Source organism: Odocoileus virginianus, chromosome 16, assembly GCF_023699985.2.
Source record: "Odocoileus virginianus isolate 20LAN1187 ecotype Illinois chromosome 16, Ovbor_1.2, whole genome shotgun sequence".
Lineage (NCBI taxonomy): Eukaryota > Metazoa > Chordata > Mammalia > Artiodactyla > Cervidae > Odocoileus > Odocoileus virginianus.
Genome location: NC_069689.1, coordinates 53,211,935 through 53,237,448, shown reverse-complemented (window position 1 = coordinate 53,237,448; position 25,514 = coordinate 53,211,935). Strand labels below are relative to the sequence as shown.

The window sequence follows — 25,514 nt, the reverse complement described above, 5'->3', positions numbered from 1 at the left end:
CCCACTCCAGTATTCTGGCCTGGAGAATTCCATAGACTGTATAGTCCACGGGGTCACAAAGAGTCAGACATGACTGAGCGACTTTCACTTACATGAACAACTATCATTAAACTTTTTTTTTTTTAAATGAGGACTTCCCTGATGGTTCAGAGGTTAGGACTACGGGTTTGCAAAGAGGGGGTGCTTCCACTGCAGGGGATGAGGATTCGATCCCTGGTTGGGGAACCAAGATTCCACAAGCCTCTCGCATGGGGGGCATGGGGGAGTGGGGGCGCGAATACACACACACACCCCTGTTTGTAGGGCTCCACCCCAAGCATTCTGATTCAGTAGGTCTGGATGGGGCCTGAAGATCTGCATTTCTAAGAAACTCCTAGTGATGCTCATGCTGGTGGGACCACACTTTGAAACCCAGTGCTCTAGAACAATTCAGCTGCAAGTCAGGCTGGGCAACTCCTCACACCAACGACTGCCCTGAGTAAACAACGTTTACAAGATCTCCAGCTTACATTTGAAGAAGCGACGGCAAGTGGAATCCAGTACTGATGCCAACCTCTAAATGTAGAATGTGACAGAAGCATCAGGCTTCGAGGTCCCAGGTTGAGAGAGGGTGGCGGCAATTTAAGGGACTGGGAGTGAAACCATTCTTACTTGGAGAGAGTAGATAGAAAGGGCGAGAGTTCTGAGTTCAGAGCTCTGCTTCACCTCTTACCAACTATATATTCCTTCATCTGTAACACAGGCCTCAGGCGGGTGAAGAGATAATGTACCTAAGTCACCTTACATGAAAAAGTACTCCGTTAAGTGTCGTTCTCTTTCTAAGCAAACAAAGGAAAGAGCTACCAACCCAAGTGCTTGTGCAGAGATGCAAGAAGAAGCCACACAATCATGTTTATATGCTTTTGTGCTACACAAAATAAAGGAGATGGGTCTCTCTAAAAACTACCTATGTATTTAAGGTTTCTCTCCGTCATGGCACCCCTCGCTCTGGCTCTACATTATCCCTCTTCCTCTTTTAGGAAAATCCTTGGTGGTCACATCTGTGGCTCTCTGATGCTTTCCGCCACTCTGTCAGACACAGTCCACTTGGTCTCTGGAACCGCTTTCCCATCCTCACGAGCACCCCGCACGCTCGAAGGGTGACCAGGCCCACCCGCTCAGCAGGCCCTGGCGGTCCCCTCTGCTCGTCCCACGCCCCTCCTCCATGGCCTTTGGGACACGACCGCTTCCATCGCGCGACCCCTGGCCTCGTCGGAAGACCTCCAGTCGATCCCTGTCCTGCTTGTCAAACGCCATACTCTCTTCATCAGTGCTGGCCAACGGAATTTTCTGCACTGATAGAAATGTTCTATCTGCGTTGTCCAACGTGGCGGCCGCCAGCCAGCGTGGCAGCTAAGCTCTCTACAATGGAGGAACTGATTTTTCAATTTTCTTTTATTAATTTCCATGGCTCCATGGGGCCAGTGGCTACCCTAAGCAACAGAGCATGTCTATGCCATCTCCTCCTCACCACGTGAACTGTCCTCTCCAGTCAAGCCAGCTTCCTCACCACCCCGATAACCCCATGTCCACAACTTACTTCGCAGATTCTATTCCCCACTCTCATTCTGCTCTTTCCTTTCTCCAGAGCCACATCTGTCCAGGCTAACGGAACCCCATTTTCCCTGAAGGCCTTCCTATCATTTCTGCCAACATCTCATCCCTCTTCTTGCCATGAACCATCACTGTCTGTGTAACAAATCCAGCATCTGAGGCAATACTACCTGTACTGTCATTTAATTCCTCATGCATGTGAACTCCGGCGAAAGAATCTATTTCCGAAGACCAGGTCCTCCATTCACTCCATTCACAAGTGCTTTACGAATACTTGATGAGTGAGTGAGCTAAGGACACAGAGCATTACATCTTGGTCTTCTTTGGAAAGCAGGACTTTTCTTCACTGGAACCAAATGGAAAATTTAATTCTATTGCCCTCTTCCCACCACCACTCCCCTTCCCAAATATCCAGATGCTTGGGAAACATCAAGTTAGTGTAAAAGCATCCTACAGAGAGACTCTGAGAAGGCTTTTGGCCTTTATGTATCTCCACTTACTCGGAAAATGCCAAGGAAAAGAAAACGCTATCTGCAAATGCAAAATCTGTTAACTTCAAAGCAAGTTTCTGCAGATGGGCTAACAAGCCCAACAGAAGGAGACTGAAGCTCTTGCTCTGTAAAGTCATCAAAAGCTAAATTGAGGAACACTTGACTTCCTTATTTCTTCTGGCACTACTGACAAAATTGTCATTATTTAAAACACAGTACTCAGATCTGGCTGGAAAGAGCCTCCAGTCTACAAAACATTACAGCTGACCCATCCGACATGTATTGTTGAGGCAAAGACAGGTAATTCATTTAAGAGATCAGAAAGTTGATAAAGCTCTCTGTAGGAGCAACATGTAACACAACAACAGCCAAGGAGAGGGAGATAGCCTTGTTATTTCATCTCCTGCTAAGGAAACACATTCATCTGGAAGAGATAAAATGCTGCCACTACCAAATAGGTCCTCTTCCCCTCCAAAGACTCAACGGAGGACATTAAAGCTGGAGGTAACCTACAGTAAAGAATCTGCCTGTACATCACTGAGAACTTGGTGTGATTCCTGGATCAGGAAGATCCCCTGGAGAAGGGAATGGCTACCCACTCCAGTATTCCTGCCTGGAGAATTCCATGGACAGAGGAGCCTGGTGGGCCACAGTCCACAGGGTTGCACAGAGTCAGACACGACTGGGCAACTAACACTTTTACTTTTCTCAACTATGATTATTTATACCAACTATCCTTATGCAAAAACAAACTGTTTTAATTGCTCATGTTAAACCCCCTTCTTTCTGAGCATGACATGGCCACGTGGACTGGCACTGACGTCAGTTCTGATTAACACACAGTTGTTGTTGTTCAGTCACTAAGTGACGTCCAGCTCTTTGCAACTTCATGGACTGCAGTACGCCCATAGACTGCAGTACGCCAGGTTTCCCTGTCCTTCACCATCTCCTAGAGCTTGTTCAAACGCATGTCCATTGAGTCGGTGATGCCAACCATCTTGTCTTCTGTCGCCTCCTTCTCTTCCTGCCCTTGGTCTTTCACAGCATCAGGGTCTTCTCCAATGAGTCTCAAGGATACCCTCCCCTACTTGACAGAACAGAGAGCGACATCATCTCAAACACTGGTCCCTATTCTAATAGAAATAGTTATAATCACTGGATATTGTTTTGTTTTGTAAGGAAAAAGGAATCCAGTGCCAAAGATACGACAGGATGCTTTTCCTCCTCCCAGAAGCAGTTACAGGCAAAAACATTCAGTGCTATGGAAAAAAGAGAAATGTGAAAGGACATAATAAACCAGATCTGTTGGGGTTCTGAACATCTGCTTTGTAATTAGAATAGCTCTCCCCCTTGAAAATCTAATAAATGTGGGTTTCATCCCAATCATATGGCAGGTCATGATAAGTATTCCATACTAACCTATATCTAATGTCTATCTCTCTGCTTTTAAAGGAGTATGTAGTTTTGGGATGGGGGTTTTGGTTTTCCTGAGGGAGACCTTGAGATGGGTTCACCCAACCACAAATCTTGGGGACACCAGCAAGTTTATAACTGAAGGATCTGAGAAATGAACCCCAAGTTTTTCCTCTTTAAATGTGCTCTTATGGTGATTTTAGTTAGCGGATCATCAAGCATCCAAGATAAACCTTCTGAGTCAGTGTCAGAGCCGAGCCATCCATTCTGGGGTTTCATTAACCATCAAATGCCCAATGCCCACTGGAACACTTTGGCAACCAGTAAGGACATTATTCTAACACAGAAAAGCAGCAAAAAAACAAAAACCAAACCCCTGCAGGAGCCGTGCTATACACAGAAATGCCTCCGTCATTATTCAAGAGCCGTGGCTACCTCTTCCTTTCACTGGTCCAGGGCTAAAGAGCCACCCCCATCCTCCTGTAAAAGATCTAGGGATAAAGGTAAGTATCTGACCAAGTAATTCACCAGGATGGTTATTAATGACTTCTTACAGTCAAGTGTTACAACCCATGTTTTATTTTTACTCGAGGTTCAGACAGTTAAAAAATCTGCCTGCAATGCTGGAGATTCAGGTTCGATCCGTGGATTGGGAAGATCCCCTGGAGAAGGAAATGGCTACCCACTCCAATATTCTTGCCTGACAGGCTACAGTCCATGAGGTCACAAGAGCTGGAGACGACTTGAGCAACCAACACTACTCTGAAAGAGAGTTCAATGCTATCTTTTGAAATACTTCTCTCTCCTTCTGGCATTCCCACTGTTCCCTTTTTTCCTCCTACATAGCCATGTATTCCCAGGCTTCTACCACAGCCCTGAATTCCAACCTTCGCCTCTGGCATGCTGGCTGGGCGAGTTACCTGCAGCTCCTGCCACCTGACCAGAACCATCACAACCTCCATGAAACTTCGGGCAAATCCGCCAGTCTTGCAGTAGCTCAGTTTCTTCACTCTTCCAGCGGAGTGAGGTCAACCACCCCAAAAATACCATGATTCCCCTGACTCATCTCCCTGTTCTGCAGTCCTGACCTCAGTCACAAAGTTCATTCCCACACGGGGCACCAACCGTGGGGCAGTCACTTGGGGGGCATCATCGTGGCTTTTTCTCCAGAAAAGTTTAAGTCAGGGCGGGGAAAGGAAGTGACTTTCTCTGGAATAATCCAGATCTGCTTATTCTTGACCCCTATTGTCTCCTGTGCCCTAGAAAGGATAGGGTGTGAGGGATGCTATCAGATGACAGAAGAAAAAGCCTTCAGGGCTGGTCTGCCCAGATTTCTTCTAGAACAAGCCTGGGGGCCTTAGATAAGAGGCATTTAAAGAGACCCTTTCCTCCTCCTCCTTCCTTGCTTCCTTTTCAGCTGTTGGTCTGGGGGAGGATTTATTTACTGTTGCTCTTGTCCAGTTGCTAGGTTGCTAGGTCCGGTAGTGCTTAGTGTGTGGGGATGGTGGCGGGACCTATTTTGTTTGTTTTATAAATACCAACTTTTGTTTCATGTGCCTGGCTTTCTCTTTTATCATCTGGTAGCATCCCTCACCCCCTATCCTTTCTGGGATAAGTATGTGCTTTTATCTCGACAGTGAAAAGGGCTCTACCACCAAAGGGTACATGTACTACACTTATAAAAACCATTTGCTGTATGCTGCTTACTGTAAAAAGTGGCTCAGACCAGAAGTCCCAGAAGGACTAAAGATAGTATTTCCAGGACCCTACATCTACCATGCCTGTTCAACTGGCTAAAGGAATGAGTAGGTTATTTTCACAGAACACATATCTAAATAAAATCAGACATTCTTAGCTATACTTTGCAAGGATGCTGTACACATCTCCTTACAGCTGTAAGAAGTCAAAGGTGCACAATGAAGACATTGTTATCACATTTATTTCCTTGTGAGCAATAGTTTTAATCACAAATATGACAGCACTGATTCAGGACTCACACAAGGTAAATCTAATAATGAAACCTGGGAAACAATTAAGCATCTTTATTTTACTTTTTAATGAGCAACTTTGAAAAGGCAATTGTTTTGTCAAAAAGAAGTGAAGGTGACTTGAATTTATGTAGTATTCCTGACCAAATCCAGAAAAACTTCAGCAAAGTAACTGGCTAACTGGCCATTCTCTTCCAAAATGTTGGCACCAGGAAAGACAAAGGAACTGTACTCGGTTAAGAGACTGTAAATAAATATAAGGTGTAATCCTGGGTTAAACCCTGAACTGGGGAAATGCGGGAAGGAGGATGGTTTAAAGGACATTTTGGGATGATTAGAGAACTCTGGATATGGACTAACATAAGAGTATTACGTAAATGTTATGATACCTGTTTTGTTGATTGTACTGTCATCATGAAAGAGAATGTCTCAGTCTTTAAGAACTATTGATACAGGCTGAAATATTTAGGGGGGGAAAGGTATGATGCCTGCAACTTTCACACAGTTCAAAAAATACATAATAAAGAAAATGGTAAGAAAATCACATTTAGGTCACACCTAAATGTTAATAAAAGGAGAGCAGAGGTGAAGCTGCATTCTTGTCATTTTTCTGTAAATGTGCACTTCTTTCAAATAAAACATTTAAACATTTTAAAAACAAGAGAAATGGAAGATTAAACGTGGGTTACTTAGCGTAAAAAGGACTTTATTCGTGCAAGTCTGTGCTGCGATGCGCTCAGTCACTCGGTCATGTTTCTGCCACCCAAGGGACTGTAGCCTGCCAGGTCCTCTGTCCTCGGAACTTTCCAGGCAAGAATACTGGAGTGGGCTGCCACGCCTTCCTCCAGGGGACCTTTCCAACCCAGGGATCGAGCCACGGCTCCCACATTGCAGGCGGATTCTTCACCGTCTGAGCTACCAGAGAAGCCTATTTGTGCAAGTCTCTACCACATAAAATGTAGTGAGATTTGCTGTGTCTTAGGTAACAACTATGGATAGCAACCCTGCTTAATAACAGCTTGGTATACAGCAGACAGACCATGGGTTTGAGATTCACAATCTCTGGGTAAAGCAAACACTAAATGAACCTTCTTGGACTCTCATTTCTTCAAGTATTATGAGGGTGAGAATGAAGCTTCCTCCCCGCCTCACAAGGTTGTGAAAGAAAGAATGTGAAAGTTGCTTAGTCGTGTCTGACACTTTGCAACCCTGTGAACTATACAGTCTATGAGATTCTCCAGCCAGAATACTGGAGTGGGTAACCTTTCCCTTCTCCAGGGTATGTTCCCGACCCAGGGATCAAACCCAGGTCTCCGGCACTGAGGCGGATACTTTTACCAGCTGAGTCACAAGGGAAGCCCAAGAATACTGGAGTGGGTAGCCTATCCCTTCTATAGTGGATCTTCCCGACCCAGGAATTGAACTGGGGTCTCCTGCACTGCAGGCGGATTACACAAGGTTGTAACAAGAATCAAATGATATTCTGTGTGCAAATGTGCATTTTAAACCTGGAGGCAGTATACGAATATGAACTCTTGTTTTTAAGGAGCTGTCATCCAGAAAGGTTATGGGAGATGGAGGTGAGTGTGACGCCAGCTGGTGAAGCAGTCACAGAAAACCAGGGGCTGAAAGAACCACTGTGAGATTGCATCACACATCGTTAATGAAGGTTCACAACAGCAGGTTTTTGGGAAGACTTACTTTTCTCCCCAAAAGCATGAAGAAAACAGCAGAAACTTTTAATCCCACCGCCCTCAGACGAATGAGAGTCGGATCTCCTTTAAAACATTCTTCCATTCAAGGATGTTCCATTTGCATCAAAACACAGATCTTAAAAATGACTACAGAATATGAAAACTGTTTCTCCTCAAATGGGGAATCCAAAACAATATGCTTCAGCTGCCTAAGAATGCAGTCTGTCTGGGGCCCAGCACTCTGCCTTACGATAAATCCACTGTCCCTGAAAGGCTAGACCTGACCGTGAGCCAGAGGCTGGGGTGCAGAGGACACTCAGAGGTGGGCTTCAGCTGTGAGAGAAGGCAGGCCTGGGGGAGTCACCCAAGGGTCTGTGAAAGCCTTCCAGGTCAGGCTTCTCCCTGTCTCCTCCCTGAGTCTCCAGTTTCCTCCAGGAGCGCACACCCCGCCCCCAGCCCTGGCTTCAGAGCCCTGCACTTGTGGCCTTGGGCTGGAACACTGGGCCAAGACCCACACACAGCTGGCTCGTACCGGTCACTCAGGTCTCAGCCTAAGTGGCCGGTCCACTCCGCCCCGGAGCTAGAGGTCCTCCCCAACCCTTTCCCCGAGCACCCCTGAAAGAGGCCCTACTCAGACACCACGTCACATCCTCTTGTTTAATTTTCAAGAAACTGTGATTCCGGGCATTTTCTTGTTTAAGAGTTATGCCTTCTCCTCGCTATAATGCAAGCAGCACAAGAGCCTTCGGCTTTGTTCAGGGCTAAATCCCCAGCCTCCAAAAAGGGGTCTGCACAAAGCAGGCATCTAAGAACTCTCCAGCTCCATCCCCAAGTTCACTCCCAGGACTAACGTGTGACTGAACCTTAAGAATTTCAGGGCTAAAAGGCCCAAAGTTCAAATGCAGCCCAGATTTCCGGAACTCCTCCTCTCTCGAGTCAACTTCACCTTCTCTTGCTACAGTCCACCATCCTAATTCCACTCACTCTTTTATCTTTCTCAAAGAACTCATCTTTTCTAAGAGTCAAAAGTATCAATTTCTTATAAATGAGTCAAACTCTACTTGGAAACCAACTTGCTCAGCCCACAGTTCCAAGCCCACATCTGCTGCAAAAGGGAACATCAACATGCCCTTAAACATGCTTAAAGAACAAAGTCATCACTTGCCTCCTTTTTCCATATCTGGCAATGGCACAGGCTGCCATTCACATTCAAGTCCTCAATCCACCATCATGCTTTCATTTTTAAAGAATTCCGATCTACTGCCTCTTTTCAATATTTCTTGTGCCTTCCACTGCCCCTCCATTTTTACTTCCACTAAACAATCCAGATGGTAAAGAATCTGCCTGCAATGCAGGAGACCTAGGTTCAATCCCTGGATCAGGAAGACCCCCTGGAGACCTGGGAATGGCTACTCATTCCCGTATTCTTGCCTGGAAAATTCCATGGACTGAGAGGCCTGGCGGGCTACAGCCCATGGGGTAGCAAAGAGTCGGACATGTCTGAACACCGAGCACTTTCACTTTCCAACAATCCAGGCCCTTACCACCTAGAGGGGTGTGACTGAACCTGTCCAAGTCTTTACCACCACCACCCAATGGTCCTGAAGCTGCAATTCTTATAAACATTCACCTGGCAACCATCAGTGTTTTTGTAGAGGCCGAGGAAAACACCTGACCTGGTAACGTAACGAGCTGATCACACCAAGGGTGCAGTTGTGAGATCAGAGCTGACAGGCAGGGAAACTGAGGCAGAGCTAGATTACAGTTCCTGGCCCCCGAAGTTCCAAGTTCCCTGTGTCCCACTGTTAACAGTCCACAAAAGTCACCCATTACAACAGCTTCACTGAAGCATCTGACAGTGCTGCCACCTGAAAATCTGGGATATCCCTTACATTTTAACTACTGCAGCTTTTTGTAGACTCGTTTTTATGCAAAGCCTGGTCAAGACGTCTATTTGGAATATTTGGAATCCAGCCTATTTTTCTTAACTTTCAGGTGAAAGTTATTCTCCATGTTCAGCGTTTTTCCTCATTAACTAGGAGTTTTCTCTCTTCTGTTGATGACATACACCCTAGCATATCTCAAATCATCAAGAAGAGTTTCAACACACTCCATTATTTTGCTTAGTACTTGTCGAGGTGCAGAGAACTGACCCCCTCACCAATGGACTGCCCTGAAACAGAGCAGCTCTCCCATCCAGGGGGTCACATTCACCACCCCTCAGCAGATGCTTCAAACCATGGACAGTCCTGACTCTGTATATAATTAACAAGTTTTTTTCCACACACACACACACACACACACACTGGTGATAAAGTTTACAAATTAGGCATAGTAAAGAGATTAACAATAATAAGAAAATAGAAAAAGATAACAGTTCTATACTGAAATAAAAGTGAGGTAAATGTGGTGTCTGCCTCCTCCTCTCAGAATATCCTACTGTACAAATTTAATGCCTTTTCCATCTTAACTAAAGTACTTATCACATTTTGTGCCTGTAGCTTTTGCAGTGTGAGGTGTGAAAGCAAAAATAGCATGAATTTAGTTTTCCTTCCTCACAATTTCATGGATAGAAGATTCATTCTTATCATAGATCTTAGCAACCTTAGCATATGAATTTTTTTTTTTCCTTATTAAGTCAAGAACTTTCACCTTTTCACTTCAAGGCTTTTCACTTTTCACACTTCACTTTTCACTTCAGTGTATCTGAATTGCCAGCCTCACTACTCTTGCACTCTGGGGTCACTGTTAAGTACAATAAGGGTCACCTGAACACAGCAGTGAGATACCACAGACAATCTGACAACCCAGGCAGATGCTAAGTGACCAGTGGGCAGGCACACTGGAAAAGGGGATGATTCATATCCCCTACAGGATAAAGCGGGACGGGGCAAGATCCCACCACACCACTCCCAACAGTGGGAAACTTAAAATTTATGAATCATGGGGCTTCCACGCAGGGGGTGGGTTCGATCCCTGGTCAGGAAACTAAGATCCTGCATGCCTCCTACTTTAGTCATAAATAAATAGATAAAATACATGCATTGTTTATTTCTGTAATTTTCCATATAATATTATCACCATGGTGACTGAAGATAACTGAAACCACAGAAAGTGAAACTGTGATGCTAGATCACTAGAAAAGTGAAGGGGAGATAACTATACTTTCCTTCACCCAAACAGTGTAAACCCCTGAGACTTGCCTTAGTTCACTGAATATGGTCTTCCCAGTAGAGCCTGTCCAACCACACTAAACACCTAAGTCATATATAAAAGCACTATGTTAAGTATATTCTTCAGAACTGATTTTTAAGAGCCTTGCTTCCCTAACAAAATGAAGCTTTTTTATGCTTCACAAACTTTACAGTGATTTCTGTGACTAAGCCCCCCAAAATTCAATGTAAATCACAATTTACCACCAATGAGCTGCATGACCTTATCACGGTGTCTTCAGAATGCATTTCCTCATCTCTAAAATGGAGAGGTTGAAGCAGGTATCATCTACAGCCTGTTAGCTCTCAACTTCTCAGATTCAATGATGGCAAGACAAGAAAATTTCTAACTCACCTCTCAGCCTCTTCGCGCTCCTTCTAAATTATCCTGCACACTACTAACTGAGTTTTCCCGAACTACCACTGTGTTAGCTTTCTACTGCTGTTACAACAAACCACCACAAACTCGGAGGCTTAAAACAGCACAGGTTTTATCACCTTACAGTTCTGAAGGTCAGAGGCCTGAAAGATGTTCACCGGGCTAAAATAAAGATGTCTGTGTTCCTTCTGGAGGTCGTAAGGAAAGGCTGTTCCCCCGCTTTCCGCAGCTTCAAGGGGCTGCAGTCCTTGGCTCATGGACCCTTCCTCATTCAAAGCCAGCAGCGTGGCATCCACACATCTCTGCCTCCCTCTCTCACTTACAGGAATCTCTGTGATTACACTGGGTTATCCAGATAATTAAAGGATAAACTCTGGTTTCAAGATCTTTAACTTACTGAAATCTGTGAAGCCCCTTTGACATGTGAGATAAACATTTGCAGGTTCTGGGAATTAAGACATGGACACACTTGAACCATTTTTCTGCCTACCACAACTATGCAGTCATATCAGCCCATAATTAAACTCATTCATGGCCAAAAGCAGACAAAAACATCAGGAGAAAACTATGCATAGACACAAAAATACTAGCAAACCAGATCTAGCAACACACAAAAAGGATTATACACCATGACCAAATGAGATTAATCCCAGGAAAGAAAGGTTGGTTTAACATTTAAAAATCAATCAACATAATACAATAATGGAATGAAATAAAAAACCCACACAATACATCTCGACAGACAGAAGAAAACATTCAACAACAAAATTCAATAGTCTTCATGATAAAAATACTCAAATTAGGAATAGAAGAGAACCTCCTCAACCTGATGAAGTCTCCTATGAAAACCCACAGCTATCGTCGTACTAATGTTACCAGTGAAAAAATGGATGCCTTCACTTTAAAATTAGAAACAAGACAGGAATGTCTCCTCTCACTATTTTATTCAACTCTGCATTGAACTGAAGGTTCTCCTCAGGGCAATTAGGCAAGAAAAAGAAATAAAATAAAAAGATTGGAAAGAAGAAAACTATGTCTATTTTCAACAGGGCTTCCCAGGTAAAGCTAGTAGTAAAAACCCTCCTGCCAATGCAGGAGACGTAAGAGACGCAGGTTCGATCCCTGGGTTGGGAAGATCCTCTGGAGGAGCATATGGCAACCCACTCCAGTATTCCTGCCTGGAGAATGCCGCAGACAGAGCAGCCTGGCAGGCTACGCTCCACAGGGTCACACAGTCGGACACAACTGGAGCGACAGCACACACAGCACATTTCCAGCTGACATGATCTTGGATATAGAAAATCCTAAAGAATCCACTAAAAAAAGTACTAGCTAATAAACAAGTTCAGCAAGGTTGTAGATTAAAAGATCAATGCAGAAAACTAAACTGTATTTCTACACCAGCAATGAGCAATCTAAAAATGAATTTAAGAAAACAGCATCACTTACAATAGCATCAAAAAGAATATAATAGGAATAAATTCTACAAAAATTAAAGACATGTACACTGGAAACTATCAATCACTGTTGAAAGAAACTTAACCAACGAAGAATGACATAAATGAAAGGAACAGAATTGAGTGTCTAGAAATAATTCCCTACATTTAATAACCAACTGATTCTCAACAAAAGTGCCCAAGAAAAATCAATGGGGAAAGAATAGAGTTGGGCGCCTACACAAAAATCTGCTGTTCACAGCAGCATTAACCTTAATAGCCAAAAAGTAGAAACAGCCTAAATGCCCATCAATTGAGGACTGGATAAATAACATGTAATTTGTCCATATGATGGATTATTATCTGTCAATAAAAAGGAACAAAGTACTTATACTCACTCTAATATACACCTTATATATAAGATGTTAGGTGAAAGAGACCAGTCACAAAAGGCCAGATACTGCATGATTCTATTTATATGAAATTTCCAGAACAGGTAAAACCATAAAGACAGAAAGTAGAGAGCAGATGCCAAGGGCTGGAGGAGGGAGAACTGGGGAGTGGCTGCCAAGGGGGGTGGGGTTTCTGTCGAGGGTGCTAAAAAATGCCCTGAAGTTAAGATGACACAACTATGAATATACTAAAAACCGTGAATTGTACACTTTAAATGGGTGGATTTTATGGTGTGTGACTTTTATCTCAATTGTTTTCTTAAGTCCAAGGTATTCAATTCACATGCAAACCCACTGGTGAACATAATAAATGGTCTCCAAGTGGTCTGGAAGGAATTTAAGAACACAGGATATCGCCTAAGAACATGTGTTTTGCTTTGTATGAAGAGCAATCATATGATTGCTCCATGTTAGGTAAGTACATATGACTTTTACTAACACAGCACAGTTAAAAAAATAAACACATAAAATGAGCAGCTGGTTTGAACACCATTAGAAGCTCCTCAGTGGTCACGAAATAAACTCCACACACTCTCGTGAGCTGTCGCGACTGAGCGTCACCCACCTCTGAGGATCCGACTCGCGTCACCGCGAACGCAAACTCAGCAGGGCCCGACCGCCTGCTCAGCGACACCACGCCCACCGCCACCCAGCCCTCCGCCTGCTGGTCTGCGTCCTCCACAGACTGCGCACTTTTCCGCCAATGAACCGGTCCTTCATCTTCAGGATTAAGGATCGGACTGACACCCTGTGCCATCAAAACAGCTCTGTGCGCCTCTCCAGACCCCACGGACAGCAAAGCCCCCGGCCCCTCACAAGGCCGAGCCACACCTCTCCGACGGCTGCTCACCAACCAGGCGCTTCTCACCACCTCCACTCGGCTCACTCACAACAGTTTGGTTCTTTGTTTAACAAAAACACCTAGAATTTACTTTTTCCAGTCTCCATTCATTCATTTATCCATGTCATCTTCTAATTTCCCCACTTTCTAAGGAGAGGATGGCTCTTACTCAGGTTCTTAAAAGTAAACGGCACTTTTGCCAATGACAGAGCGCCACCTAGTCGTGGAACAGGGTAACTCACAACAGCAGCAGGAAGCGCGACACCCTGCTTCTGCAGAAGTGAACTGTGTATCCAAATGAGAAGTTGCAGAATCACTTTGCAGGGCAATGAAACTGCCTTATACATGCGTCTTCTCTACCCGATCAGACTACCACACAAGGCTTACAGGTGTCATTTGTTCTCCACTCAGTATCATGCATTATTCATCATTTAACAGTCACTAAATCAAATTCAATTTCTGAAGAGTATCATGTCAATATATTCATATGCAGAGATGGTTCAACATTCCTTTGATAACCACAGGAGAACACTTTTGAGTTTATTATAAGAATTAAACAACAAAAGTAAGGATAAAATGAAATCTGGTGATTTACTCACATATAATGGAGCTTGCTGTGGATTAAGTTTCATGACCCAGGACACTGGAACAGAAGAGAGAGAAATAAATGAGAATAAAATTAAAAGTTATTAAAAATTTAAAACCTACTGGAAAAGTCCTAGATGTCAAGCAAGATTACATGAGCAAAATCAGCAGTCTGGGGTTACAGATACCCAGCTTTCCTCAGAGGTTTGGAAACAGAAGTTCAAGGATTGTAACATGCCGTGTGGCCCAGATTCAATCTTTACAAGTGGGGAGAAAGATGTTCTGATTGAAAAACAGAGACAAGTCTTTGCAGTCATAGAAGATGTTTCAACAACCAACAACAGGATATTAAACGCAAACCAAAAAAAGAACAGTGCGTGCGCAAGGTACACTTCTATATAATCCCCCAAACTCATAAGATGCTTCCCCCAGTTATCACTAGGGCGCTCAGGGCGGAGGGGAGACCAGGAGACAGCTCCTCCTCTCAGAGGAGGGGCGCCACAGGTGGCCTCCATCAACTAGAAGCTGTTGGTCTCCTGAAATCAGTGGCTGGATTCCCTGTCATTACCTGTCTAAATGAATTCTCACAAAAATCTCAGGAAGAACTTTAGAGAAGACTTACAACATTATATAGTACATTTGTGACTATTAAGAACAGCATGTTCTTAAAAGCTCACCTTGGTGATTTGACCAGGATTTCATCTAAGCTAAAATTATCGTAGTCCAGAATTACTTGAGATAGGCAAATCTTTTGTTAAATAAACAAATCTCAGAATAAGCTAATCCCATCTTCATAAGAATCAGAGAAGACCCAAGTAATTTCATTCTAACAGATTTTGAGTGTCTTGCTCATAATAGGGAACCTGATCAATTACGATCTAGCAGTATTTAAAAAAAAAAAACCCTACAGGAACAGCATTCAAGACGCAAAAAGAAAAAGATAAAATCCCATACTTGGCAAGATGCCACACCAGATCATAAAAACCTAGCAACTGAAATGCCAACAGCCTAAACTAGAAATCAAAGACCAAATTTTAGAATAAAAAGCAATGCCTGAGCAACCACACACAGCTCAAATTAACAGAATCCTCTCAGTATAAAAACTTCTTTACAAATCAGCCAGTTTAGTCAGGTTGTGTGTCTGAGGATCAAAGTGAAAGTGAAGTCGCTCAGTCGTGCCCAACTCTGCAACCCCATGGACAGTAGCCTGCGCCAAGCTCCTCCGTCCACGGGATTTTCTGGGCAAGAGTAATGGAGTGGGTTGCCATTTCCTCCTCCAGGGAATCTTCCCAACCCAGGGATCGAACCCAGGTCTTCCGCACTGTAGACAGAGGCTTTACCGCCTGAGCCACCAGGGAAGTCAAAGGCTCACCCCAAAAACAGTTAACACACACCTCTAGGGAAATAGATAAATCTATAACCGGACTCCCACACACGATCATCTGCAACCAGCAGCGGGCCATGGGTTTCCTCACTCTGCTGCAAGACGTGCCCACAGCCGGGTGGCCCCACAGGGACTGACCACCTGCCCTGCCTGCCCCGATCGCCCTCTAGTCCACACCCCCACCACGCATGCGCGCGCGCACACACACACACACACACACACACACACACACACACACATTAACAGACCTGCCCAACACACACACACACACACACACACACACACACACAAGGCTTGTCTGTCCTGTAGTCCACACCCCCACCCGCCCAACACACACACACACACACACACACACACACACGAGGCTTGTCTGTCCTGTAGTCCACACCCCCACCCGCCCAATACACACACACACAGACACACACTCGGCTTAGGGCACTCTTTCCTTCCTACCAGCCTTCATTTAATGATTCTGTACCCTTAAGGTGCAAAAATCACCTACAAAAATCCACACTGAAAACCAAACTTGAGAAATGGAGCAATAGTCAACTCTTTCAGAAAACCTTTGTTTTTCTAACCAACAGATTCAAAAAGCAAGCATGGATGATTTAAAAAAAGAGAGAGAGAGAGAAAAGAAAGATTGAAGGCAGAGTACTTTCTCAATGCATTAAATATCCATTTAACTTAAAATTAAGCACTGTGCTCACTAGTCTTTTAATCAGCTTTCTAGGTCCTGTTCAGACTTGCCTGGGACAAAAGACTGAAACAATCTATAAATGCACGAACCAAACCCATTTGCTTTAACTGACTTATGAAGTATTCCTGACCATCCCAACAGAAGAAACATCAGTGGAAACCAAAACAAGAATTAACACCTTGTGACCAGACCAGGAAAGGTTTGAAGAAATCTATGGAGACCAACTAGTGACCTACCAGCCTTCTGATGTTTCTTGATTTGCCAGAAGACCTAGAATGACTGTGTGTACAAGGAACACAAATAAATTGCTCTGATGCACCCGCTGCATTTGGGCGAAAGGTCTGGTGATGCCCTCTGAACTGTCTGGAATCGTGGACTCGCCTAAACTTATTTCAAAGCCAGAACCCATACAAGTTATTCTGATATGAGGATTAAAGAGGGCTGACAAACTGTCTGTCCACCCACACTGGTCAAAGGGACAGTTCATTGTTGTGCTGGCAACACAGGCTGCTGGAAGAATAAATCTGTCAGAAGTCATCAAGGTAATGACCCTAGAAGCATCGGATTGCTAAATTCAGACTGCCTTTAGGCTTCAATGCTGACAAACCAGGGGAAAGCAAGGACTAACATTTACAGAGCTTTATAGCCAGTATCATTTTTTTTTAAACACGGGCCACTTTTAAAGTTTTTATTGAAATTGTTACAATTTTTCTTATGTTTCATGTTTTGGTTTTTGGGTCACGAGCATGTGGGATTCAAGCTCCCCGACCAAGGATTGAACCCACAACACCCCTGCGATGGAAGGCAAAGTCTTAACCACTGGACCACCAGGGAAGTCCCTCCAATATCATTTTTCATCCCCTTTTAAAAAACACTAATTTTCCCCATCTCACTGGTTGGGGAGGGGGGTGTTTCCTTTCAATGATTATTTAATATCAACATAAGAGGTGGATGAACCTAAAATTCAAGCCCAGTCTGATGTCACCAACCGACCTGCCCTGCCTGCCTCTAGCCCTCATTCTACAAACAGTACAGACTCTCCTCGATTTCATTAATTCAACCATCACCGGGCATCCACAGTGTGCTGGGCACCCAAGCATTGAGAGTACAGACAGAGCTTATCTGAGGATTAACAGGGATAGACCAGTACTGAGTGCTACAGGAAAGCAGCAAGGAAGAGGGAACAGGTAACGATGGATACAGTTTTAACACGGGGCTGAGGGGAGGCCTCCTGAGGCGGCTTTTACCCCCAAAGGGAAAGAGAGTTAAGAAAGCAAGTAACACAGTAGATGAAAGACCCTCAAACTGGTCCTAAAATCGAGAATTCAAGAGTCCTGATGCTAAACCATCAAACACTTGCTATGTACAGTGCATCAACTTATTTCACACATTTAAACAGACTTAATTTACTTGAGAACTGTGTTCTAAAAAAAGGAGCCTACGTATTACAGGAAGGTGACCGTCTCAGTCAGAGCAAATGCACTTGAAAACCAACCTATTCCCCAAGACCAATCTGGAGACCACTGGAGTCTTTGCTTTGTCAACAGACTTCGTATCAAGAGGAAAATTAAACAAAAGCACCATGTCTACCCAATCATTTCATCAAGGAATTTTAAGAGAAAATCCTAAAAGAGAAAATCCTTCTGTCTCCGATAACAAACTAGTGAGTGACTTCACAAGCACCACATGCGCCTGACACTGTGGGGCCAGTAAAGGCGGCACGCCATTTGAAAGAGACCATGAAAAAAAAGAACTATCAAAATGCAAAGATTTACATGATATGATGTTAGGTATGTCTACCAACTCTGCCACTCCATAGTAACCTGTTACAGTTCTGGGAAAGTCATAAACTTGGGTGTGTGTGAAATATTAGTAATAACAAGAGCAGTAAGTATATTTATTCTTTCCACATTTTGAGTTTTATTTCAAAACGCTCCAAGAAAAACCAAACAGTTTGCTGTTGTATAAATGGAACAAGTTCACTTTATGTCAAAACAGGCTCACCCCATTTTAATGCAACTGTGTCAATTACATAAACCGGCACACCCCGCCACAACACCCACATGCGCAAAGTCTCAGGATGGACATCCAGGCCGCCTCCATGTCCTGTCACTGTGCGCGCGCTCAGTTGTGTCCAGCTCTCGGCAACTCTATGGGCTGCAGCCTGCCAGGCTCCTCTGTCCATGGGATTTTCCAGGCAAGAATACAGGAGTGGGGCTGCTATGCCCTCCTCCAGGGGATATTCCCAACCCAGGCATCGAACCCAGGTCTCCTGCACTGCCCACATTGCAGGCAGGTAGTTTTATTCCTAGTTTCTTAAGGAATCTCCACACTGTTCTCCATAATGGCTGTAATCAACTGACATTCCCACCAACAGCACAAAAGGGTTCCCTTTTCTCCAAACCCTCTCCAGCATTTATTATTTGTAGATTTTTTGGTGAAGGGCTTTCTGACTGGTGTGAGGTGATACCTCATTGTAATTTCAATTTGCATTTCTCTAATAATGAGCTGCCTTGAACTGCAAAGAGATCCATCCAGTCAATCCTAAAGGAAATCAGTCCTGAACATTCATTGGAAGGACTGATGCTGAAGCTGAAACTCCAATACTTTGGCCACCTCATGCGAAGGGTTGACTCAATGGAAAAGACCCTGATGCTGGGAAAGACTGAAGTTGGGAGGAGCAGGGGATGACAGAGGATGAGATGGTTGGATGGCATCACTGACACGATGGACATGAGTTTGGGTAAACTCCAGGAGTTGGTGATGGACACGGAGGCCAGGTGTGCTGCAGTTCATGGGATTGCAAAGAGTCGGACAAGACTGAGCGACTGAACTGAATAATTAGCAACCTTGAGATCTTTTCAAGTATTATTGGCCATCTATATGTCTTCTTTGGAGAAATGTCTGTTTAGGTCTTCTGCCCATTTTTTGACTGGGCTATTAAGTTTTTCTGCTGTTGAGCTGCTTATATATTCCAGAGATTAAATCCTCTGTCAATTGTTTCATTTGCAATTCTTTTCTCCCGCTTTGATGGTGGAGCTCAAATCATGCTCTGTGACAATCTAGAAGGGTGGGAGGGAGGTTCAAGAGGGCGGGGATATATGTATACCAATAGCTGATTCATGCTGATGTACAGCAGAAATCAACACAATAAAAAGCAATTATCCTCCAATTAAAAATATAAAAGAGAGAAAGGGGAAGAAAAGTCTCAGGGTGCTGCTGATTAGAGAAGCAAAGACTACTGCAACAATCTGTCCCTGTACTTTAACACAAACTAGCATCAGCCTTTTCCTCACAGGGTGCAAAGCACAGACCATCATCAGAATATACCAGCACTGGGCGCGCAGCGCTGACAAAGTTTACAGCAGCAGAAGTCCTGGAATGTTCTGCACCTCGCTCTACCTGAAAAGTGACTGTGCAGAAGCTCAGTCACTATACAGGATCACAATGAGCCTGTCTGACTAGTTTTCGGGACAGTCAGGACAGCAGGCACTTCCAACAACTGATGGGCCTGAGCAAACAAATGCAAAATCTTACCAGGTACCCCCCGCACCCCGGAAAATACAGTCCTAAATAAAAACTGGAAACCTTAATAGCTGTCAGCAAACATTTTTGTAAAAAGTCAAACAGTACATATTGTATGCTCTGAAGGTCACAGGGTTTCTGCTGCCATTATGTATGACTGGGCATAGCCATGTTCCAATAAAACTTTATTTACTAAAAGAGGCAGAAGGCTAGATTCAGCCAGTGGATCACACAATGCCAACTCCTGGTCAAAAGTTAAAAAAAAAAACACCTCTCAATAATCCAAAGAAACATTATGTCTTCATTCAAAAGTTTTATATGTCTCAAAGATATTTTCCATCTTTAAAAAAAAAAAAGCATGTCTCAATAAAGTAAAGGCATAAGTCCCCTGTTACAACAGACCTAGAAAGGAGTAAAAAGACCTTTTTTTCCCCTTCAATGTCAAACTGAATAAATCTACCAGCTTTACTAGAGGTCCCCAGAGCTGATAAAAAGCAAAGCAAATAAAACATGAGTGTCTGCACCTGTATGTCTGTAAACATAAACCAAACTCAGTATTCTTCGGTCACAGTCACACTCTACACTGAAGAAGCCTTTAACAGGGGCTACTGTTGAAGTGAAATGTTCAAGGAGGGGAGGCGGGCAAGTCACAGGCACCCCCAACGCCACAGCAGGTAATTATACTGCAAACTCTCTTTTCCTAAGGACCAGCTGCCCAAGCCTGACAAACTCCGCATGGTTTTTGTCATTCACAACAGGGAAGCGCCTAAATCCACAAAAAAGATGTGCAAACTGCCCCCCTAAACACAACCACCCCAGTCTCGTTAAGGGAAGGACAGCTGCTTGGGACGCGGCCAAGCATAAACAGTGTTTCTACCTGCAGGGTATTTCCATGGAAAAGTGTGCTTCAGACAAATTTCCATGGCCAGGGACCCAACTACGACTGGGCTACAATAAATCCTTCAAAACCCACAAACATCTGGGTGGGGGTTAACATGGAAATGACAATGCATACTCTGGATTCTTGCAGAACGGTCAACATTCAGGTCTTCCTCAAGAAAACAACAAGATTCAAAAGACTCTTTCCTTCATTCCTAAGGAGTTTGGGCTGCTGGCTATAAACATGTCATGCACTGGCTGAGGGTAGGAGCCACGAATTCTGAACAACAGAAAAAGCAGCACAGTACAAGGGGTAGATGGGCTTTCCCTGGTGAGGATGTCAAGTTCTGCAAAGAAAAAAAAGAAAAACTAAACATACCAAGTATATTTGCTGAGTAAGGAACTGAGGAAATCTTACGGAAGTCTCACAAATGTCCAAGTTCTTCTGTTTAAAGATGCACTCACGGATTAACTGAGCAGTGAGCTTTAAGCAGTGATGCTCAAACCTCATGGCACATGAGCATCTGTTGGCGCATTGTCAGATAATGCCAATTCTTGCCCAGCCCCTCCCTGCCTACTTCAACATCAGAGTCCAAATCAAAAAACCAAACCGTGAGATGTTTTTCCTTTGAAATCACAGCCCACACTTTTGGAAACAACAGTGTTGAGACTCGGATCAGGTGTCTGATTCTTACGGGACAGTGAACCTTGCCCTATCCCACCCTCTCTGACATAGTGCTTACTACACACCAAGAAAAAAGCGAAGCACTAGTCAGAAAGGGGGCGGGAGGGGAAGCGGGTGCCTAGGAGAGGTTGTCAGGACACAGATCTAACAGAGGACAATACTCACAGGAAAACAAAAGGATACAGCAAACTGAGACAAAAACCCAACAACGAGACACCAACAGCCGCATTCACTCATCTGATTGATTCTTTTATCAGTGCTGGATTACCTAGTAGGCAGAATGACCTGGAATTGATGGCAAACATCACACACAATCAAAGTAATTATTGTGGAATAAAACAAATCAGAGCTTTGCTGCAATAGTTTATCAATTAATTAAAATAATTAAAGAAATTAAATTTAAATTTAAAACTCTGACTTTCTTACACTCATCTTAGAACGTGCTCTAAAATCCATATGGGTGAGCACACCATAGTCTTTAGTGATTGGGGCCTCATTTTCTTTATATATGTTTATAATATCTGCCTGGCACGTAAAGACTTAATGATGGTAGATAATCTCATATTACTGAGCCCTTAAAATAGTCCATGGACAACCAGATACTGAGCTTTAGGGACAAATAAAATTTTGTTGCCATTCACTTGCTAAGTCGTGTCCAACTCTTTCTGACCCCACAGACTGCAGCATGTCAGGCTCCTCTTCCCCCACTATCTTCCAAGGTTAGCTCAAATTCATGTCCACTGAGTTAGTGATACTATCTAACCATCCCATCTGCTGCCACCCTCTTCTTCTTTTGCCTTCAATCTTTCCCAGGATCACAGTCTTTTCCAATGAGTTGGCTCTTCGCATCAGGTGGCCAAAGCATTCAAGCTTCAGCATCAGTCCTTTCGATGAATAAAGTGAAAGTGAAAGTTGCTCAGTCGTGTCCGACCCTTTGCAACCCCTATGGACTATACAGTCCATGGAATTCTCCAGGTCAGAATACTGGAGTAGGTAGCCCTTCCCTTCTCCAGGAGATCTTCCCAACCCAGGGATTTAACCCAGGTCTCTCACAATGCAGGTGGATTTTTTACCAGCTGAGCCACAAGGGAAGCCCAAGATTACTGGAGTGGGTAGCCTATCCCTTCTCCAGCAGATCTTTCTGACCCAGAAATTGAACCAGGGTCTCCTGCATTGCAGGCAAATTCTTTACCAACTGAGCTATCAGGCAGGGCTAATTTCTTTTAGGATTGACTGGTTTGATCTCTTTGCTGTCCAAGGGACTCTCAAGAGTCTTCTCTAGCACAATTCAAAGGCATCAATTCTTCAGTACTCAGCCTTCTTTATGGTCCAACTGTCACATCCATACACGGCTACTGGAAAAACCACAGCCTTGACTATATGGACTTTGGTCAGCAAAGCGATGTCTCTACTTTTTAATACACTGTCTAGGTTTGTCATAGCTTTCCTTCCAAGGAGCAAGCATCATTTAATTTCATGGCTGCAGTCACTGTCTACAGTGATTTTGGAGCCCAAGAAAATAAAGTCTATCACTGTTTCCATTGTTTCCCCATCTGTTTGCCATGAAATGATGGGACCAGATGCCATGATCTTTGTTTTCTGAAAGCTGAATTTTAAGCCAGCTTTTTCACTACCCTCTTTCACCTTCATCAAGAGGCTCTTTAGTTCCTCTTCACTTTTTGCCACTAGACTGATATCATCTGCATATCTGAGGTTGTTACAATCTCTCCCCAGCAATCTTGACTCCAGTTTGTGATTCACCTAGCTCGGTATTTCACATGATGTACTCTGCATAGAAGTTAAATAAGCAGGGTGACAATAAACAGCCTTCCTGTACTCTTTCCTAATTGTGAACCAGTCCATTGTTGCTTCTTGTTCTGCATACAGGATGTTCAGGAAGACAGGTAAGGTGGTCTGGTACTCTCATCTCTTTAAGAATTTTCCACAGTTTGTTGTGATCCACACAGTCAAATACTTTAGCATAATCAATGAAGCAGAAGTAGATGTTTTTCTGGAACTCCCTTGCTTTCTCCATGATCCAACAAATGTTGGCAATTTGATCTCTGGTTCCTCTGCCTCTTCAAAACCGACCTTGTGTATCTGGAAGTTCTCGGTTCACATACTTCTGAAGTCTAGCTTAAAGGATTTTGAACATAACCTTGCTAGCATGTGAAATGAGCACAACTGCATGGTAGCGTGAACATTCTTTGGTATTGCCCTTCTTTGAGACTGGAATGAAAAGTGACCTTCTCCAGTCCTGTGGCCACTGCTGAGTTTTCCAAATTTGCTGGCGTACTGCATGCAGCACTTTAACAGCATCATCTTTTAGGGTTTTAAATAGCTCAGCTGGAATTCCCAAGTAGCCTACTGGACACCTTCCAACCCAGGGGGCTCACCTTCTGGTATCATATCTTCTTGCCTTTTCATACAGTCCATGGGGTTCTCATGGCAAGAATACTAGTGACTGGCCAATACTACCTCCTCCAGCAGACCATGTTTTGTCAGAACTCTTCACTATGACCCGTCTGTCTTGGGTGGCCCTGCACAGCATGACTGATCGCTTCACTGAGTTACACAAGCACCTTCGCCACGACAAGGCTGCGATCCATGATAGGGAAACAACACATGGCCCCTACCAGTATCACAAGTGACGCATACATTTAAATACTTAATTTATAGTACAATATGATAAGCGCAATAAAAATTTTTACAAGGATCAGGAAGGAGCTATAAACCCTCTAGAAGGCGGAGCCCAGCCATAGCTTACTGTAGAAGGCCAATCTGAGGGAAGGTTTAACCAAGTAGACACAGCAGGAGATGTGCAGTACAGAAAAGAAAGAAAACAAAAACAGCATAGCCAAAGACAAGTGAGTTCTTAACAGCTATGCAGAAGAATGAGAAGAGCAAGCAGGAGGTGATGGAAGAAGTCAGGAGAGACACTTGTGTAAATTCACATGCCTCCAAGTTGCCGAGGAAGGAAGACAGAAGAAAATACACAAACCGCTGCGACACGGTGCTAACCCAAAGAAATGATGGCCGTACGATGACACAGGCATCAACAAATCTTTTTTATTATCATCATTTTCTGGGTTTTGCTTTGTCTTCTGTATTTTTTAAGCTCAGCTCAAATGTCTGTTCACAACTCAGGTTCAAAGATTCATAAAAAGTACCATTGGAAGGCAATCTCCTGTAGCCTAAATTCAAACCCTGAGAGTCCAAGTATCCGCTGTGGGTTACAACCAGGAAGGCCAGGCTAGAACCCCACGGTGGCCTCCCCGAGGTGCAGCAGGCAAAGGCTGGCTATCCAACCAATGTCCAGGGGCCCTGGGATCCTCACCCCAAAACCGAGCCAAACCCTGTGAGCCATGAACTCTGTAATTAGAAGGGGTCCCAGAAGCAGCCCACATCACCTCCTTCCCCAGGCAGGAAGCACCGCCAGTCGACCTGCCTCTGCTTGTAAACCTGAGTGCCAGGGCCTTATCACCTTGAGAAAATCTCTCCATGCTCCATGTGCACCTCTGACTCAGCCTTCCTAAAATGCTGCTTTCATTCTGCAGCTTCCTCTCTGCCTACACAGTGGTAAGACATATCTTACCTCCTGGAAGGTTCTCTGGGGGCACCAGTCTCTTCTCTTTAGGAAGTTCCAGGCAACAGTGCTAAGATCTGCCAGGCCTCATAAAAAGGAGCATTGCATGCATGCTCAGTTGTGTCTGACTCTTTGCGACCTCATGGGCTATAGCCCCTCAGGCTCCTCTGTCCACATAATTTTCCAGGCAAGAACACTGGAGTGGGTTGCCATTCCCTTCTCCAGGGGATCTTCCCCATCCAGGGATCTCCTGAGTCTCCTGCATTGGCAGGCGGGTTCTTTATCACTGAGCTACGAAGAAAGGGAGAGAAAAGCCTAAAAACAAGAAGTGATCACAGTCTGGGGAACACACTTAACCCATGTTAGTTTTTCTAAAGGGGGAGCCTTGAACCCGAGGGATCAGGCCCAGATGCTGCATCCACACACACACAAGGGCCGCATGGGACGGGCAGCTGCCAAGGAGGAGGTTATAAGCTCGGAACATTTCCTCTGCAAAAAATTCAGCATCATATTTATTTTTCCCCATCTTTCTATTATAAGCCACTTGGATGAATAATGAAGATATTAAAGAAACACATGGCTGAAAAGCACCCATCTAGATTGAAAAGACAACCTTCTAGCATTTAAGGATTCTTTAGCAGCCTCTATTAGAATACTGTATACTTTTGTCCTGA

At 44.1% G+C, this 25,514-nt stretch overlaps 1 protein-coding gene across 7 annotated transcripts in view; it reads right to left on the bottom strand.

The window, feature by feature from the left end:
• Window positions 1–25,514, bottom strand: part of AKAP13 (A-kinase anchoring protein 13) — a 314,021-nt gene that overhangs the window by 213,847 nt on the left and 74,660 nt on the right. For all 7 annotated transcript variants that reach the window (XM_070478204.1, XM_070478206.1, XM_070478207.1 and 4 more), the window contains exon 2: window positions 14,099–14,142. In XM_070478204.1, coding sequence (XP_070334305.1) covers window positions 14,099–14,131 — 33 coding nt within the window. In that variant the 5' untranslated portion in view covers window positions 14,132–14,142. The remainder of the gene's footprint in view (window positions 1–14,098; window positions 14,143–25,514) is intronic.